The 19832-nt window shown below is 48.2% G+C and overlaps 1 protein-coding gene and 1 long non-coding RNA gene across 3 annotated transcripts in view; both read right to left on the minus strand.

Moving 5' to 3' along the window:
* Positions 1 to 19832, minus strand: part of LOC310758910 — a 71591-nt gene that overhangs the window by 564 nt on the left and 51195 nt on the right. The gene's annotated exons all lie outside the window — the stretch shown is intronic.
* CCDC25 (coiled-coil domain containing 25) lies at positions 456 to 19810 on the minus strand. Of its 2 annotated transcripts, none has more exons than XM_083605613.1 (9): positions 19669 to 19810; positions 15281 to 15331; positions 13066 to 13105; positions 8801 to 8852; positions 7887 to 7962; positions 6516 to 6619; positions 2581 to 2783; positions 1007 to 1052; positions 456 to 568 (listed from the first exon to the last, which is right to left on the minus strand). In XM_083605613.1, exons 1-9 carry the CDS (start codon positions 19691 to 19693, stop codon positions 539 to 541), a joined length of 627 nt encoding a protein of 208 aa, XP_083461739.1. In that variant the 5' UTR covers positions 19694 to 19810; the 3' UTR covers positions 456 to 538. The 2 variants fall into 2 exon arrangements, with proteins under 2 accessions (XP_083461739.1, XP_083461740.1); XM_083605614.1 differs by lacking the exon at positions 19669 to 19810 and adding an exon at positions 18349 to 18429.

Raw genomic sequence — 19832 nt, forward strand, 5'->3', positions numbered from 1 at the left:
ACAGGGGCAGTGAGTTTTGTGGTTACATGACTGCTCAAATGAGTGATGCTCTTGAGATCCAGGCAAGCATTTTACAGCACGGGTGATGCAGCTGTGCTGAGCAGATTCCTACAGCGTTTAAAGAGAGAACCAGACTCTTGACACAGGTGCACTCGACCAAAGGGAGGAGGGGACCACAAACCCATCACTTAAGAAAAAAAATACCCTAAACCCAAACACTGTGAAATGAAGATTCAGGTCACAGACTCCGATTCTAAGGTCACAGTCTGCTCCCCAGGAGGCTTCGGGCATGAAAAGCCACAGCCGCCAGCACCTCCCCAAGTTCCCCTGGAAAGGTGCACGCCTCCTCGGGGCTCTGGAACTGGAAGGTGGCAGCCACAGAGCGTCTCTCCAGGAAGGCGAGCCGCCCACCTCCTCCCGGACGCCGGCCAGAATGATGAAACGGGCACAGAGACTCCCAAGTTCACTTGCTTATTTTTGGCACCGACAGCGAAGAGCTCAGGTCCGTCTTCATCGTCCAAGAGGAGGGTGCCTTGGTTTACATGAAGTCATCTGAGTCGTTGCCATCCTGCGGGAGGGGAGGACAGAGAAAGGGCTTTCTAGAGGATGTTTTATGGGCGGGCGAGCTTTGCAGGGATTGGGCAACTCTCAAGCTGGATCCCAGAATTAATTCTCCCTCACTGGGTCCGCATCTACCTGATCATCACCGAAAGACAATGTCATCGAAAGCCTTCCCCCCTCCTGCATGAACTTGTCTAATACTCTTTCGGAGTTATCCAAATTGGCGGCCATCACTGCCTCATGTGGGAGGGGGTTCCACAGGTAAACAATGTGAAGCAGCTGAGGACAGGCAGCTTCGCAGGATTAAGTCTTTTCTGCCTCCTCATTCTAGTCACATAACTCTAACCCTTACAGGCAAATGAGTTTGGAGTTCACTTTCTGGCTGGGAAGCCTCTTCTGCCTCACTAGGGCAACAGGCTCCTCACGAGACGCACCCTGGACATACCTGGTTGGAGGACATGTTCTCCGCTTTCATTAAGGAAGAGTAACTCCTGCAAAAGGAAAGGCAACAGTGCATTCAGAAATTGCTCAGCTAGAGATAACCTGGCTGACACAAAAGTACAGCCCTCTAATGCAGGGGTGGGGAACAGAATCCAGGATGGCTCTGCTCCACTTCCAAAGTGCTTGGAGGCAGAGATGCTTCTGAGTGCCAGTCTCTGGCAGCCACAGGAGCAGAAAAGGCTCTTGTGCTTGGGGGAATCTGGTCAGCCGCTGGGAGAACAGGGTGCTGGGCCAGATGAGCCACTGGCCTGATCCACCAGGCTCTCCTTATGCTCTTATGAGCCACCTGCCGATCACCTGAAATCAGGTAACCCAATTTCAAAAGGAAAGCAGCAGAAGGGCACTCACAAATCTATCCCTTCTTCCTCTCAAGCTACGAAGCCCACAAACAAGCATCCCATACGAAAGCAGGCGAGGCCCGAGGGGCTCACTTTAAGCATCAGTCAACGGACTGGCGCTTATAGCAAGGATGACTTGCCGAGGAACAACCATGTTTTCAAGGCTCCTGATTTCTCCTTTGCAGACACGTTTTTACTTGCCCCACACATGTTGTGGGCACGGTTTTGGGGAAAACGGAGCCAAATTATTATCCCTCCTGGGCCTAACACAGGCTGCAGCATCCCCACTGTTGCTCTAATAGTTCCTTCAACAGCTTGCAAGATCAGAAAAGCTGGAATCCAAAAGAATTCCATTTCCCACAACTGACGGTCAGCCCCCCAACTGCAAAGGTCCAGGGACCCCCAGATCAGCACCCCATGAGGCTCAAAGGGCTGCTGCAACCAACTTTTTAAAATAATAATAATAATAATAATAATAATAATAATAATAATAATTTTTATTTATATCCCGCCCTCCCCAACCGAAGCCGGGATCAGAGCTTCGCACATAGAGAACCACACACCCTTGGTCATCTCTGGACCTTGGCCAAAGGCAAACCCAGGCAGCCCAAACACCAGTTTCCTGACAAAGCCACGGAAGAGGAGCCCAGGAGGCAGTGAACTGCAACCAAAGCCTAGCAAGGAGGCAGGGTTCATGGGCAAATACCGGCCTGCCTGAACGCACCCTAGTGGGGCACTCGCATGCTTATGCCACTGGCCAGCACCCACAAGGAAGGGGTGGCAAGAGGCACACTGGCCAAGGAACCAACCACTGTCACAGGGGTGGGGGTGGGGTTGTGCCCCCCCCAAAAAAACCCTGCCAGAAAGTTGCTTGCCTACGTCTGCAGCAAGTCCAAGAGGCATCATTCCCACTGCTTGGAGAACCTCTCGCACAACACATTGCTGGCCCGTAGAGTCAGTGGAGGCAGGTCCTAAATCGTGGCATATCACAGTTACTTTTGAATTATGTTTGAATTCATCTAGAAAGGGAAGACAAATCTGTGCCCAGCACTGGGCTGTGTTGCTCAGGAAAGAAGGCCAGCTGCCTTGGTTTTCTGCTTTTTTCTACACCCACCCACACCCCCATTCAACTGGGACAGGCCCAACTTGACTTCCCAAAGGGGGTCATTGCCTCGCTCACCTGAGCTCTTCCATCTCTTTCTTCTTCTTCACCTCCTCCTTCTCTTTCCGCTTCATCTCCTGGATCTGGGCTTTCTTCTCGTTTCTCTCCTCCCGGTCGCGGGATTCCTTCTCGGCAGCCAGGTCCGGGAACCGCTCCACTTTGGTCTTCTCCAGCCGGTTCAGGATCTCGTTCACCCTCTTCTCCACCGCGACAATCTTCACCTGGGGACAGAAAAAAACGGTGATCAGCATTCGCGTAGACCTGCACCCACCTCCCCAAAATCGCTGGAGGCCAAAGCTGTGATTCCTGCACTACAGTGGGTTGGACCTGATGACCCTTTGGGTCCCTTCCAAATCTTACAATTTCATGTTTCTGGGAAAGGCTGGCACAAGGAAGGCATCACAGTTGGGGGCACCCTGGACAGCATGAACAGCAACTGAGTTACAGTCAAGCTGGAAGGCACAGCATCCCCGACAAACCTCATCTTTCCCACCCCCACGAAGTCAACACAGGAGGAAAAGCCCAGGGCCCTGCTCTCCTGCACATCTGTAAGGAGGGAATGAGGCCAGATACAGCTGTGGCTCCTGCCAGGACCAAGCGGAAGGTTGCCACTGTCACCCTTCCACTTCTAATTATTCAGAACTGAGGTTGTTTTGAACAGCTGTCAGACACTACTCTGCCCTTCCATCATGTCGCTAGTTCAAAACATTAAGTCAGCAACTTCCTGCCTTCATTTGGTTAAAAATACATTTTTAAAAAAATTAATCCCATGCTACAGGGCCTCCAGTATCTGATTCGATGTCATTGATGTCACTGGAAAGGTTTCTTTTTTCCAGGCTCAAGAGATTACATCACTCGCCCAGAGTAACACAGGAAGTCTGCGCAACGGCCAAAGCACACCCCCAGGAGGCCAAGCTGGCTGGCTCACCGCATCCATCCCCTCTTGGAGGCCATCGCCACTTCCCACCTCCCCTTGCTATCCCTCCATCCTGGCCACATCGCCTGGGCTTCAAGCCCAAGCGCCCCGTGGGGAAGCCTCACACACTGGAGAGGAGAGGGATGAAACACATCAACAAGTCACAGGCCCATGTAAGTGTTGAAGTCAAAAAATGCACCCCTGAAATGTTCAGCTGGCTGGAGTAGCTCAGTACCTGGAAGGAGAACAAAACGGGGTTTCTCATTCCCAATTATAGGCCACTGGATGTTTTACAGGTTCACCTCTGGCCGGTGGCTTTCTTTTCAATTCCAGGCTTAACGTTTCACACACAAAAAGTGGGGAGGGAGGTGATGTGCTTTTAGGCCCTGGGTTTGCAATGCTGAACATGAGAGAAGCATGAACTTTGCAAGGTGCCTTGTAAACAAGTCAAGGCATTGGCCCATTTGACCCAGCCTGGGAGCTCTGGACAGAGTCTTTTCCCAACGGGCTTTGAAGGAGGAGTAGACAAATTCATGGAGGAGACAGCTATCAATAGACAGCTATGCTTTGCCTCCACAGTTCGAGGCTGCTGGAAATCTCAGCAGGGAAGAGTCACATAGGATGTCACATAGAGGAGGGAGAAAGGTTGCTTTCTGCTGCTCCAGAGAAGCGGACACGGAGCAATGGATCCAAACTACAAGAAAGAATATTCCACCTAAACATTAGGAAGAACTTCCTGACAGTAAGAGCTGTTCGACAGTGGAATTTGCTGCCAAGGAGTGTGGTGGAGACTCCTTCTTTGGAGGTCTTTAAGCAGAGGCTTGACAACCATATGTCAGGAGTGCTCTGATGGTGTTTCCTGCTTGGCAGGGGGTTGGACTCGATGGCCCTTGTGGTCTCTTCCAACTCTATGATTTTATGCTCTTGTGCTCGAATCCTGCTTGCAGGCTTCCCAATGGGGGCATCTGGTTGGCCACCTGGCTCTTCTTATGTTCCCAACCTCATTTTCTAAGGTCTTTTTTATTTTTATTTTTATTTTGGGGGGGGGGTGAACCAAAAGAGTCTTGAGGCATCTTAAGGCCCAACACACAAGCACATTCCAGGGTGATGACAAGAAGCATGCAAAGCACCCAGCTCAATCCCTGTCGTCATCTCCAGGATCCCTGCACACCTCCTCTGAAAATGAACAGGAAGCAGTGGCAACTCAGCCCCTCCCAACTAAAGGTGATGCAGGTGGGGCTTCACCGGCCTGCCCAGCAAACATGGATCTTGACCCCACCTATGCGCATCTCTGACTCAGCTTAAAAAGAGCTTCAGCACACTTTCCTAACAGTAAGGCCGCAACCAAAACAAAGCACATAAATGAAGTGAGCCGACAACACTTTGAATTGATCTGAACGTGGGAACCAGCAGAAGGTGCCACCAGGTCAGAATCATAGAGTGCTAAACAAGTTAAGAACCAAATAAGAGCCTGCAGGATCAGGTCAAGGGCCCATCTTGTCCAGCTTCCTGTTCTCACAGTGGCCAACCAGATGCCCATTATGGGAAACCTGCAGGCAAGAGCCCTCTCCCACTCCCGCAGTTTCCAGCAACGGGCATTTGGAAGCACTGCTGCCTCAAACTGTGGAGGCAGAGCCTAGCCATTCTGGCTAGTAGCCATCAGTAGCCCGCTCCCCCTCCAAGATTTTGTCTAATCCTCTTTTAAAGCCATCTAGGTTGGTTGTTGTTGTTTAGTCGTTTAGTCGTGTCCACCTCTTCATGACCCATGGACCAGAGCACACCAGGCCCTCCCGTCTTCCACTGCCTCCCGCAGTTTGGTCAAACTCATGCTGGTAGCTTCGAGAACACTGTCCAACCATCTCGTCCTCTGTTGTCCCCTTCTCCTTGTGCCCTCAATCTTTCCCTTTTCTATGTTGGTAGCTTTGAATTAACTGTGGATATTATTAACATTATTAATTAATCATAACTGTGGATACTGTTAACATGATAGATAGATAATTTAAGGCTCTTTACAATTTTATAATATGCAGAGAATAACATAGGTTGAAAAATCAGAGAGAGGAGCTGAGGGAAGCCTGGGTTTTTTCTTGGGGAGGGGGGAAGGGGGAAAAATGGGAGGGAATGAAGATGATATGTTTTTGGTAATTTGTCATGTTGAAATTCTTAAAAATTATTTTTTTAAAAAAATAAAGTTCAGTTGTGTTTGCAATAAACTACAATCTTTGTTGTTAACTTGAAAAAAAAATTAACTGTGGATAGAGGCAGGCATTTTTGAATTCTGGTGCTGGAGGAGACTCTTGAGAGTCCCATGGACTGCAAGAAGATAAAACCTATCCATCCTTAAGGAAATCAGCCCTGAGTGCTCACTGGAAGGACAGATCCTGAAGCTGAGGCTCCAAGACTTTGGCCACCTCATGGGAAGAGAAGACTCCCTGGAAAAGACCCTGATGTTGGGAAAGATGGAGGGCACAAGGAGAAGGGGACGACAGAGGACGAGATGGTTGGACAGTGTTCTCGAGGCTACCAGCCTGAATTTGATGAAACTGCGGGAGGCAGTGGAAGACAGGAGTGCCTGGTGTGCTCTGGTCTATGGGGTCACGAAGAGGCGGACACGACTAAATGACTAAACAACAACAGAGGCAGGCACGCACGCGCACACACACGCACACACACACACACACACACACACAGGAGTGTGGCATACAGCCACTGTCCGCTTCAAACCTTACTTAATCTTTGTGGCTTCTCACATGAAATCATAAACGGTTGCTGCATAACACACAGCTGGCAGAGCGAACGCAGTTCCCCCCTGCAAACCAGCCCCCCACCAGCAATCCACACACTGCACAGACTGTAACCTCAGTGGGTGAGGAGCCAAAGGGTGCCGTGATGCCTGAAGAATGGCAGCAGGAACTCCCACCCACTCCTTCCTCACTTTACCCATGCGGCAAACCTCCCGCTGTTTCCCTGGTGGGCCGGTGCTCTGGAGCCCGGAGGTGGGCATCTGAGAAGATGGGAGCGGGGGCAAGACACTTACGTCCTTCTGGTTGTGAAACCCGATCTGCCCCACGTCCATTTCTGCCGTCTTCTTTAAGTTGGCCCAGGAAGTGTACACAATGTTGACATTATTCGTTTTGCAGCCTAGAAGAACAAAGGGGGCCGTTTTGTTCACCAAGCTGATTCTTCTCTCCCGCACACCCACGTTCAACCCTATTTCCTAACAACTCTTCGCAAGACTCGGTAAGCCAGCATGGTGTATGGTGGTTAGTGTTGGACTAGGTCCTGGGAGAGATCAGGGTTCGAATCCCCACTTGGTCATGGGGCTCACTGGGTGACCTTAGGGGTCAGTCCCTGTCTCTCATCAGCCTAACCTACTTTACAAGGTTGTTGTGGGGGTTAAATTGAGGAAAGGGGGAGAGCCATGTGCACCACCCTGAGGAGGAAAATGGTGGGATAGAAAGGTAATAAATATAAACAAATAAAGAATAAGAGTCCTTTAGGTTGGCAATGTCAGCAGCTGTTCCCCAAGAGACCTACTTTACAAAAGCCAATGCAATTCTGGGCTGCATCAATAGGAGTATAGCATCTAGATCAAGGGAAGTAATAGTGCCACTGTATTCTGCTCTGGTCAGACCTCACCTGGAGTACTGTGTCCAGTTCTGGGCACCACAGTTCAAGAAGGACACTGACAAACTGGAACGTGTCCAGAGGAGGGCAACCAAAATGGTCAAAGGCCTGGAAACGATGCCTTATGAGGAACGGCTAAGGGAGCTGGGCATGTTTAGCCTGGAGAAGAGGAGGTTAAGGGGTGATATGATAGCCATGTTCAAATATATAAAAGGATGTCACATAGAGGAGGGAGAAAGGTTGTTTTCTGCTGCTCCAGAGAAGCGGACACGGAGCAATGGATCCAAACTACAAGAAAGAAGATTCCACCTAAACATTAGGAAGAACTTCCTGACAGTAAGAGCTGTTCGACAGTGGAATTTGCTGCCAAGGAGTGTGGTGGAGTCTCCTTCTTTGGAAGTCTTTAAGCAGAGGCTTGACAACCATATGTCAGGAGTGCTCTGATGGTGTTTCCTGCTTGGCAGGGGGTTGGACTCGATGGCCCTTGTGGTCTCTTACAACTCTATGATTCTATGATTCTAGACTGGGCACCTCTACAGAAATGTTCCATCAGAGAGATGGTTTTTGACTGGGCTGGCAAAGGAGGGAACGGAGGGCGTCTTAAGCAGCTCCTGTGATGCATGCCCCTTGCAAGGTGATGGGTGGGAGAAGCCATGCCATCAGAGCAGCGTCAACTGGCTCCAGTTGCCCCCAAAGGCCTCATTCTCCACCCACGATTCCTCTCTTGAATCCTTGCTGGTTTCTCTAGGCCAGGGCATGCTGCAGAACAGCAACGCCTTACCTTGAATGCTGTTGGCTTTCACCAGGTGGGCGCAATCTATCAAAACCTCCTTTGGGATGTCCTCCATCGTCTGCCCCTGAAAGGAAGCAAGGTAGGAAGTGAGCAGCTCATGCAGAGGAACAGGCAAAAGGCATGCTGGGAAGGAAACGGATTCTGCAGGCAGAGCCAGGGGCCCCTACAACCGAACTGCCAGCACAGGGCCATTGCAATTAGTCTGTTACCGCAAAGATAACCACCAAATTAGTTGGGAGTAGACCCATCAAAATCCAGAGATTCCAAAGGGTCTGCTCTCAGTAGAACTTAATCAGATGCAACCCGAATAGTTTTGCAGCACTTTAAAGGCTAAGAAAATCACGGAATAAAACTGCAGAGTAGATGCATCCGACACAGTCTGCAAAATCATACACCACAATTTTACTGTATTTTTCCGTGTATAAGACTATATTTCCCCCCCAAATTTTTTAAGTTTAAAATTGGGGGGCGTCTTATACACAGAATGTTGCAATTAATTATTTCTTAATTTGGGGCTTCAAAAATAGGGGGTGTCTTATCCATGGGGGCGTCTTATGCATGGGAAAATACGGTAGCTTTCAGAGGCTACAAGATGTTGAAGAAAGTCAGTCACAGGGGCTCTTTCTTTTATGCAGAATATTTTATAGGCTTTATAATAAAATGGCCTTGATCAGCTCTGACAAAACCTGCAGAGAGTTACAAGAATATGTCAGAGGACCTCTTTTAAACATGATAGTTTTCAGCAGCTGGTGCATTACCTCGGGGGAGGCTTACAGGCCCTGAGAGGAGGGGGTGATGGCTGCAGCCCCCAAAGTGGACAAGAGGCCCTCCCTCCTTCCCTCCCCACCACTTGGCTGAGTAAGAACCACCACAGAGGGCAAGAAGCAGAGAAGGCTGTTTACCTTGTGCAGCCGGAGGTACACATGGGCAGAGGAGAGCTTGTCCACATGGAACCTGCACACAATACAGCACAGATTTGAGTGAGATGATTCAAGCCAAAAGAAATGTTGCCCTACGTACCGCTGCAAGAGGCTGGCCGCCACCTGGCCATCAGCATCTTAAAGCATGCATACTTGATAGCGGAGGAAGGAATTTTTATGGCTTATCACGCTCACATCTCTGCAAAAGTATGCAACGGCCTGAAGAGGAAATTGAAAGGCTGAAGGAAACAGCTGCTAAAACAGCGCCAATTCCCTCTGAGCCGAGTGCTCCCTCTAGCGATCCCAAGGCCAGCAATGCGAGATGAATGAGACCAGGCCTTCTTCACACTGCGCACAGCAAAACCATGGAACTTGCTCACACATCACGGAGGAAGAGAGGGCTCTCGACGGCTCGGCTCGGCCTCTGCAGTCAGATCTGCAACGCTTCTGAATACCAACTGCTGGAAACCACAGGAGGGGAGAGTTGCTCTTGTGCTCGAATCCTGCTTGGGGGTTTCTTATTGGGGCATCTGAACGGCCACTGTGAGAACAGGGCGCTTGACTGGATGGGCTACTGGCCTGATCCAGCAAGCCCTGCTTAGGTCCTTATGTGGAGCTTTAGAAGCGGGTGAGGAACCTGAAGATGTTGCCTGACTCCCGAGTCCTACCAGCTCTGGCCAGGATGGCCGACAGATACATGGGAAGCTGAATCCCAGAAGTCAGGAAAGCCAGCGAGATCGCAGCGCATGAATCCCACGGGCTGTCCTGGCTTATGGGAGTCTTCATCCCCTGCCTGGGAGAGGCTGCGTGCGGCTAAGGGTCCCCCAAGAGCCACACTCACTTTAAAGAGTGTGCAGAGTGTGTGTGTGTGTGCAGCTCTTGGGGGCTTTTCTACGAGGTGAGGGAATTCCGCCACCTCCCGCAAAAGCCAGCAAGAGCCACACGCTCTTTAAAGGGTGCGCAGCTCCTGCGGGCTTTTCTACGAGGTGGGAGAAAGACAGCCCGTCAGCGAGTTTTGGGGGTTTTTCCCGCCTGCATTCGCTCCATAAGACATACACACATTTCCCCTTACGTTTTCGGAGGGGAAAAGTGCGTCTTATGGAACGAAAAATACGGTATTATTATTACTGAAGGATGAAGCTGACTAGTCCACCCGTCTGACTGGTCCACAAGCCCCTCTCCACTGTGGCTCAAAGAGGCAGCATCTACAAGAAGAAGGTTACGAGGGAACATGCAGCAGCTCCTAGTTTCTGTTTCATACTCTGCCCTCACCTGCTCTCTGGTCAACTACTGTCATTGCTTACATTATTCACTGTAGCCATTGTTTTAACTGCTCATTTCATTCTTCATATTTTAAATAAACCAAAATAAAAAGCACAGCAACCTTTTGGGGTTAATGGTGGGGAGAGAGAGAGAAAAAGAATGAATTAAATGCTTCGTGGTGTGGTTTATGCTGCATTTGCTTACTTAATATACAAAATGGCTTGTGTAAAATCTGTTGGTGGATCTACTGCAGTGCAAAAAGATTATCATGTTAACTCCTTTGGATCCTCTCTGCCTTTGGGTGTAACCTAGGCACCACTTTCTGTGCCAAGGCAGAAGTGCTTTTGTCTGCCAGGAACCTGATCATTCAACATCCAGCCCTTTACGACGTTTCTTTGTGGCTTCTCACGAGATCATAAATTTACAACATTTCTGTACTGCCTTTGTCAAAACAGATCCCAGGAGACCGTGGAGTTATATATTAGTTAAAGTCTAACAGAATAAAACACCAGCATTAGCAAATGTAATAAGAGACAGCAGATAAGAATTACAAAGCTAACAAGGGATTACAGAAATAAAATTGCCAAAAAGATAGCAAAGCGGACATGGAAAGGCCTGGAGCCAGTTGGACTCAGATGAAAGGGGAAATATAAGGAAGGAGACTTCAGTAGTACAAAACACTTGGCAGGACAACAAACATCGCAACTGGATGTTGGGAAATTATCACTGGAACCTTTTCGGGAAGGGGGGGAACAGAACAAGACAATCTTGAATCATTGAATGCTGCTGTATTAATATACCGTATTTTTTGCTCTATAAGACTCACTTTTCCCCTCCTAAATAGTAAGGGGAAATGTGTGTGCGTCTTATGGAGCGAATGCAGGCTGTGCAGCTATCACAGAAGCCAGAACAGCAAGAGGGATTGCTGCTTTCGCTGCGCAGCGATCCCTCTTGCTGTTCTGGCTTCTGAGATTCAGAATATTTTTTTTCTTGTTTTCCTCCTCCAAAAACTAGGTGCGTCTTGTGGTCTGGTGCGTCTTACAGAGCGAAAAATACGGTATATATATTAAGAACTCACACCTATATTGTGGGAAACTATCAAATCAAGGTTCTGGCCCCTGATATACTGGGGGAGGAGGAATGATAAGTACAGGGGGCTTTTCTTTGCATTTAGAGTAAATTTTAAAAATAGGATCCCACCTCCACAGACTAATGACCTTGACAAGTACAAAAGGAGAGCACCTGCTGGATCAGGCCAATGACCTCTCTAGTCCAGTCTCCTGTTCTCACAGTGGTTGACCAGACGCCCCAATGGTAAACCCGCAAGCGGGATCTAAACACAAGAGCATAATAATAATAATTTATTATTTATACCCTGCCCTTCTAGTTGGGTTTCCCCAGCCACTCTGGGCGGCTCCCAACAGATTATTAAAAACACGATAAAACATCAAACATTAAAAACTTCCCTAAACAGGGCTGCCTTCAGATGTCTTCTCAAAGTCTGGCCGTTCTTCTTCTCTTGGACATCTGATGGGAGGGCGTTCCACAGGGTGGGTGCCACCACCGAGAAGGCCTTCTGCCTGGTTCTCTGTAACCTCACTTCCTGCAGTGAGGGGACCGCCAGAAGCCCCTCAGCGCTCGACCTCAGTGTCTGGGCAGAACGATGGGGGTGGAGATGCTCCATCACTCTCCCTTCTTGTGGATTCCAGCAACTGGTGTCTGAAGCACTGCTGCCTCTGCCTGTGGGGGCAGAGCAAAGCCCTCCTGGCTAATAGTCACTGATAGCCTTATGCAGGGGTCAGCAAACGTTTTCAGCAGGGGGCCGGTCCACTGTCCCTCAGACCTTGTGGGGGGCCGGGCTATATTTTTAAGGGGGGGAAGATGCAAGAGCACCACAAGCCCTGGTGGCTGCTTACCTGCACCTTGCAACTGGCAGGGGTTGGCGGCGGCGGCGTGATGATGAACAGCGCGCGAAAGGGCTCCGGAGAGGGGCTGCTTAAAATGGCGGGTGCTCGAGCGCTGCTGCTGCTGGCACCAACAAAGCCCAGCCCCCTTCTTCCTCTAGGCAGGGCAGGGAGAAGCCAGGAGGAGGGAGGGAGGAGGCGCCGCTGCCGTTGCCGTGTGAGGGAGAGAGAGGGAAAGAACGTGTGTGCTGGCAAACCATGCGGCGATTCCCGGAGCATCCACGGGCCGGATCCAGAAGGCAATTGGGCCTGATACGGCCCGCGGGCTTTAGTTTGCCGACCCATGGCCTTAGGCTCCATGAATGTGTCTAATCCTTTTTAAGCCACCCAAGTTGGTGGCCATCACTGCCTCATGCAGGAGCAACGTCCATAGTCCATCTCTGTGCTGCACAAAGAAGGACTTTCTTTTCTCTTTCCTGGAAGTTCCAACATTCATTTTCATTTGATGTCAACCAGTTCTAACGTTATGAGAAAAAAAATTCTCTATTCGGTTTCTCCGCACTATGCACAATTTTATAAATTTTATGGCACCTCTTGTTGCCTTTTCTCTAAACTAAGAAGTCCCAAACACTGTAACCTTTCCTCACGGGGGAGGCTGCGCTTTTCTGAACCTTTTCAAACTCTACGATAACTGTCACTGCCAAACTACATTTGCCATCACCACCCATTCGCTCAGTTTGGAGGGGTCCTTTTGGAGCTCTTCTTAATCTGTTTTTGTTTTCGCCACCCTGAACAATTTCAGCAAACTCAGCCACCCCACTGCTCACCCCTAAGTCTGGACCATTTAAGAACAAGTTAAAAAGCCAAGGTCCCAATACAGATCCTTGGGAGACGGCACTTTCTACATCCCTCCACTTGGAAAACTGTCCATTTATTCCCACTTTCTGCTTCTTGCTACTTAACCAGTTCCTTATCCACATCTTCTCTTATTTCATGTCTGCTAATCTTACTCAGAAGTCCTTGCTACCTTATTGAAACCTTGCACCCAGGGCATAACGAGAGGCTCAGATCAGTACTTACCAAATATCTTCCGGCCAGCCATGTTTTATTAGGTCTTCATCTGCAAGAAAAAAGCCAAGCCAAGCAGTTAGCAGAAATAATTCCCTCTCAGTCCTCCCTGAGAGTCAGGTTACAACTGGACCTTTGGGACAGAGATTATCACTAGAGTCCACTGGGTCACAAACCAAACTGTGAAACAGGAAGATCTCTCTGGAAACAATGGAATTCGGTTCTAAACTTTCAAGACAGGAACCATTATTTCAGTTTGAACCATGCTGCAAATTTTGAGTGCTGAAGTTCCTAACTGGATCTGAGCAGATGTGTAGCACTGCTGAACGATTCATGCAACACTAGCAGTTCAAAAAGGTGATGCAGACACACACATTTCCCTTGGTTGTCTCTGCAAGGGAAGTGCTTTTGTGCACACATTAAGTATCGTGAGACAACAGAGGCCTAAGCTTTTAGACTTTGGCTTCATCTGGTTAGACGTGCACAGGATTGTGCTGCTAAATGTTTCTTCAGTTTAAAAACACAAACAGATTTCAAGAGAGATATCGGGAGAGTAACTCAGAAATAATCCAGAAGTAGCTGTTTTATTTCAATAAAGGCGTTCTAAACAACCACCACTGTACAGCAAGTATAAGTAAGTAGGGAAAGGCCCTGTTTAAGTAATATTACTAAATATATTTATATCTGTGAAAATGACCTCATATTTCGGTGCATAAATTTAAGTGACCCTTAACAAAAAGGGACAGATGATTGCTACTTAATCTTATGAAAGACTTCTTAGATTAGCACAATTTGGGACAATTGACTGGTAGAGAGGACATAAATTCAGAGGAGATTTCAAACGTTATTTTAAAGGGACCAAGCTCAAACAACAGAACAACTCTGGAAAACATTTTCCTTAGGATTAAAAATAACGTTGGTATCTGAAAAGTCATGGGTGACCATCAAAGAGTAATTTTAACAGTTGCATGTGCAAAAATAATCAACCAGCTGATGTATTTCAAGGAACTGCTCATTACTTTCTTGAACTCCTACCAAAAAAAATTGCTTCCGCAATTTCAATATTATAACATTGGAAAGTCTGTGACAATGTAAGTAGAAACAGTTTTCCCTTTCTTTTGAAAGTCAGGCAACTTTCAGGCTACAAACTAATCAGAAAAAAAGAATCTATGAGATGACTTGCTTTTGAGAAAGTATTTCAAAGCTGTTGCTTCTTGACAAAAATTGGATACAGATACACACCATTTAGCTAAATGCCAGTTTATACATCAGAATTGCCTGACTGGCCTCCTTGGATTCCAATTTTAAGATAAAATCCCCCACCCAATCTCAGTGGGGCTGAGATCACGGATCAAGCACTTGCTCACAGTCCTATGTTAGGAAGTTCACTAAAAGCAAGAAAATGCCCTTTTTAAAAAATGCTAATTTACATCAGCATTTGGCTCAAACGAGAAACGTTTTACACAGAAATAACATAAACATGTTTATGCCATCAGCCTTTTGCTGAAATGTGGTCTGAGGCACCCAAGAATTGACTCTATCAGTTCCATCCCCAACAGCAGGTCCAGAAGCCATCCAGGATCTCCATGCACACTGCCCAGGTTTGCACCCTAAGGAGGTCACCTTGATGCTGCTAAGGCAGCAGTTTGACTTCACCTCTGGAGGCACACTATTGTCTCTCGAGACAGACAAACACCAACAATGTCTGCATGCTTGTGCAACAAGATTTTGGGTTTCCCTCCCTTCCAGCGCTTGCAGAGCAGATTTTGGGGACACACAGGAGGCTGCAAGCCAGCGAAAATGTGGAACCAGGCAAATTCCCATCCACTGGCTCCTCTAAAGGTTGTTGCGATGTTAAGGGCGGACTTTTTTTTGGCATGTTTTTATATTAAATCAGTGTTGATACAGTTGCCTTTTACTTCAGCATCTCTAAAGGTACTTACGTTTCCCATGAATTATACTCCTGGAAACTGTTTTGTATCAAGCTATCATAAAGTGTCAGGGATTTAATCCTAAAATGGTTTTTGTTTTCTAAAACAATGTTGGGCATGGGAACCCCCACTGATCAGGATAAAGGCTTCTTTTCTGCCATACCAAAGAGCCAATGAGTTCTGACTGAAGATGCACAACTTATCAGAAGGTCTGTTTTAAAATAAAAATGGGGTCAAACACAAAATACATAAAATTGATTCCATCTTGACAAGCATATCCAGAGTGTTGTACTTACTTTCGTATTTATCTTTTCCCATGTAAATTGTGTAAGCAGCGCCAGGAACAACTGAGAGGATGGGAAAGGGAAACAAAATGAGCCAGAGTTTCGGATCAAACCCCACACAGACACACAGTGTGTGTCCCCCCCAACTTATTTGCATCCCACCCGCAACAAAATCTGTTGTATAAGATGATAAGGTTCTGCTCTAGCTCAGAGGTTCGGAAGCTCTGTTCCAGGCCAGGACAAGTTCTCCCAGAAGTTCTTTCTTCTTCTTTTTTTTAAAAGATATTTATTGGAGTTTTACAAAAACATAAATTTAAAAGATCATATAAAAAGAAAGAAATACAATAAAAGAAACATAGAAAAATACATAAAATAAGAAAAAGAAGAATGAAAACAAATCCATTTTTGTAACCCTAACTCATTATCTTATTTCCTTGGCCTCCTCACACCTCCCCTTTTTGTATGCCCATTTAAATAATCAAATCCGCAAATCCTTACCCTCTTTCGTTTATCTTAACTCTATATCTTAACATATTATAACTCTATATTTTCATCCATTTTCAATTCAATTTTGCATACTCTTGTTAACTTTGTTGCTAATGCCACTTATTTTCAATCCAACATCATTTTAACATTCATTAATTTTACAGTGTTTCTGAAGGTAGTCTTTAAATTTCTTCCAGTCTTCTTCCACCAACTCTTCTCCCAGGTCTCGGATTCTGCCAGTCATTTCCGCCAGTTGCATATAATCCGTCACCTTCATCTGCCACTCTTCCAAAGTGGGTAAATCTTGTGTCTTCCAATACTTTGCAATAAGTATTCTTGCTGCTGTTGTTGCATACACTCCCAGAAGTTCTTTCAGCTGGCCCAGATGTGAAAATGCCAAGAGGCGGCCCTTCTTCAGTCTCACAGGTTTGGCAACGATAAAGAGGGAGGAAACCCCCAATAATTCTAGCAACCTACTGCACAGGACTGTTGGGAGGATAAAATGGAAGACTGCGGGATAACTAGGTATGCCACATTTGATTTTTTAACTTTGGCAGATTTCAAAAAAAAAGTCTTCAATGTTGTGGCCCCAAAGCTGCCAGAGGGGGCTGTAGCTGAAGCATTCAGAGAAGTGGATCAGGATTCTGATGTCCATATCAGCTCCAAAGACTTTGAATTGGCAATGAGCTGCGGACAGGACATTTGTCAGCGCTTCCTCTGCCCTGAAGTATGTTTCCCAACGAAAGCAGCCAAAGGAAAAACCGCACAGCTAAGGTTGCCTGAAATCTACCATACATTTTCCTTCAGAATCTTTTTTTAAATGAATCAAGGTAGATATGATGCCTGGACAAGCTGCCTTTTGAACCCTCCATGGGATGTATAGAGTCTTTAAACATATATTCTGGTTCTCAGGATTGAGGATGAATCCTGACATGACAGAAGTACTGTTTTGGGGGAACAGGGGGCGGGTGGGGGAGGGGGACTCCCTGGTTCTGAATGGGGTAACTGTGTCCCTGAAGGACCAGGTGCACAACCTGGGAGTCAATTTGGACGCACAGCTGTCCATGGAGGAGCAGGTCCATTCTGTGTCCAGGGTGGCTGTCTACCAGATCCATCTGGTACGCAGGTTGAGACCCTACCTGCCTGCAGACTGTCTCGCCAGAGGCTCCAGTACTTTGGCCACCTCATGAGACTCCCTGGAAAAGACCCTGATGTTGGGAAAGATGGAGGGCACAAGGAGAAGGGGACGACGGAAGATGATATGGTTGGACAGTGTTCTCGAAGCTACCAGCATGAGTTTAACCAAACTGCGGGAGGCAGTGGAAGACAGGAGGGCCTGGCGTGCTCTGGTCCAGGGGGTCACGAAGTGTTGGACACAACTAAACGACTAAACAACAAAAACCTTTGAAGGTGACCCGGAAACTACAATTAATCCAGAATGCAGCAGCTAAGACTGGTGACTGTGAGCAGCCGCAGAGACCATATAACACTGGTCCTGAAAGACATTGGGTTACAGGACATTTCCGAGCATAATTTAAAGTGTTGGTGCTGACCTTGAAAGCCCTAAACAGCCTTGGCCCAGTATACCTGAAGCAGCATCTCCACCTCCACCATTCAGCCCGGACACTGAGGTCCACCTCCCAGGGCCTTCTGGCAGTTCCTTCCCTGCAAGAAGTGAGGTTACAGGGAACCAGGCAGAGGGCCTTCTCAGTGGTGGCGCCCACCCTGTGGAACACCCTCCCATCAAGGAATGTCAAGGAAATATACAACTATCTGACTTTTAGAAGACATCTGAAGGCAGCCCTGTTTAGGGAAGCTTTTAATGTTTGGTGAATTATTGTATAGTGGTACCTCGGGCTACACACGCTTCAGGTTACAGACTCCGCTAACCCAGAAATATTACCTCGGGTTAAGAACTTTGCTTCAGGATGAGAACAGAAATAGTGCTCCAGCGGTGCGGCAGCAGCAGGAGGCCCCATTAGCTAAAGTGGTGCTTCAGGTTAAGAACAGTTTCAGGTTAAGAACAGACCTCCGGAACGAATTAAGTACTTAACCTGAGGTACAACTGTATTTTAATATTTTATAGAGTGTTTGGATTTGATATCCCGCCTTTCACTCCCCTTCAGGAGTCTCAAAGTGGCTCACAATCTCCTTTCCCTTCCTGCCCCACAATGAACACTCTGTGGGGTGAGTGGGGCTGAGAGACTTCAGAGAAGTGTGACTGGCCCAAGGTCACCCAGCAGCTGCAGGTGGAGGAGCGGAGACACGAACCCCGTTCACCAGATTACGAGTCCACCACTCTTAACCACTACACCACACTGGCTCTCCATTTTAATGGAAGTCGCCCAGAGTGGCTGGGGAAACCCAGCCAGATGGGCGGATAAATAATAAATTATCATCATCATTCTCTCCCGCCCCCCGCCCCCCGTATACTGCTTTTTGCATTTTGAAAAATAAGAAATAAAGAAATTGGAGTGTGTGTGTGTGTGTGTGTGTGTGTGTGTTAGAACTATGTGCGCGACCCTTGGGCTCCCCTGAGGGAAAGGGAGAGGTGCAGATGCGATGAAGCAACAGCAGCAACAGCCCCGAACTACCTCGCGGGGTTGTTGTGAGGATGAAACGGTGTGCTTCTTGGGGGGGTGGTCCCCCCGCCGTGCTCCCCCCCTTCAGCTCCTCTGAGGAAAAGCGGGGGATGCCAATGAAATAATAATAAATAGATTTGTTGTTGTTGTTGTTTAGTCGTTTAGTCGTGTCCGCCTCTTCGTGACCCCATGGACCAGAGCACGCCAGGCACTCCTGTCTTCCACTGCCTCCCCCAGTTTGGTCAAACTCCTGTTCATAGCTTCAAGAACACTGTCCAACCATCTCATCCTCTGTCGTCCCCTTCTCCTTGTGCCCTCCATCTTTCCCAACATCAGGGTCTTTTCCAGGGAGTCTTCTCTTCTCATGAGGTGGCCAAAGGACTGGAGCCTCAGCTTCAGGATCTGTCCTTCAAGTGAGCACTCAGGGCTGAGTTCCTTCAGAATGGAGAGGTTTGATCTTCTTGCAGTCCATGGGACTCTCAAGAGTCTCCTCCAGCACCAGAATTCAAAAGCATCCATTCTTCGGCGATCAGCCTTCTTTATGGTCCAGCTCTCACTTCCATACATCACTACTGGGAAAACCATAGCTTGAACTATACGGACTTTTGTCGGCAAGGTGATGTCTCTGCTTTATAAGATTCCTGGCCCTTGTTTTGTTGTTGTTGTTGTTTAGGCGCTTAGTCATGTCCGACTCTTCGTGACCCCATGGATCAGAGCACGCCAGGCACTCCTGTCTTCCACTACCTCCCCCAGTTTGGTCAATTTCATGCTGGTAGCTTCGAGAATACTGTCCCACCATCTCGTCCTCTGTCGTCCCCTTCTCCTTGCGCCCTCCATCTTTCCCAACATCAGGGTCTTTTCCAGGGAGTCTTCTCTTCTCATGAGGTGGCCAAAGTCTTGGAGCCTCAGCTTCAGGATCTGTCCTTCCAGTGAGCACTCCGGGCTGATTTCCTTCCGAATGGAGAGGTTTGATCTTCTTGCAGTCCATGGGACTCTCAAGAGTCTCCTCCATCACCAGAATTCAAAAGTATCCATTCTTCGGCGATCAGCCTTCTTTACGGTCCGGCTCTCACTTCCATACATCACTACTGGAAAGACTATAGCTTTAACTACACGGACCTTTGTTGGCAAGGTGATGTCTCTGCTTTTAAAGATGCTGTCTAGGTTTGTCATTGCTTTTCTCCTAAGAAGCAGAATAAATAGATACAGGGCGAATAAACCGAGGCGAGGACCCCCCCCCCAAAAAACCAAGGCCCTACGGAGAGCGGGAGGGGCGCGGTGGGCGTGGCCGGCGGCTCCCCCCTTAAAACAACCCCCCCCCGCGCCGCCTACCGTTGGACGTGAAGTAGAACACCATGGCAACGGGCCGCCGGGCGGGTCTTCTTCGCGTCCGCACCGGGTTGGGGGGGGCAGGAAGGAAGCGGGGCGAGAGCGGCGTTCAGCGACTTCCGGCGGCGGCGGCGGCTTCCCGGAAGTGACGTTCCCCTCACGTTCCA

The sequence above is a fragment of the Podarcis filfolensis genome (genome assembly GCF_964270895.1).
Source record: "Podarcis filfolensis genome assembly, chromosome: 3".
Taxonomy (NCBI): Eukaryota; Metazoa; Chordata; class Lepidosauria; order Squamata; family Lacertidae; genus Podarcis; species Podarcis filfolensis.

What these genes read in the sequence shown, in the direction of transcription:
- CCDC25 (XM_083605613.1), bottom strand. Translation starts at nt 19,693, where the DNA reads ATGGTGTTCTACTTCACGTCCAACG. An exon ending in GGCTGGCCGGAAGATATTTG is followed by an intron (nt 8,853 to 13,065) that starts GTAAGTACTGAT and finishes TATTGTGTGCAG; the next exon opens with GTTCCATGTGGACAAGCTCT. An exon ending in TGTACCTCCGGCTGCACAAG is followed by an intron (nt 7,963 to 8,800) that starts GTAAACAGCCTT and finishes GCTTCCTTTCAG; the next exon opens with GGGCAGACGATGGAGGACAT.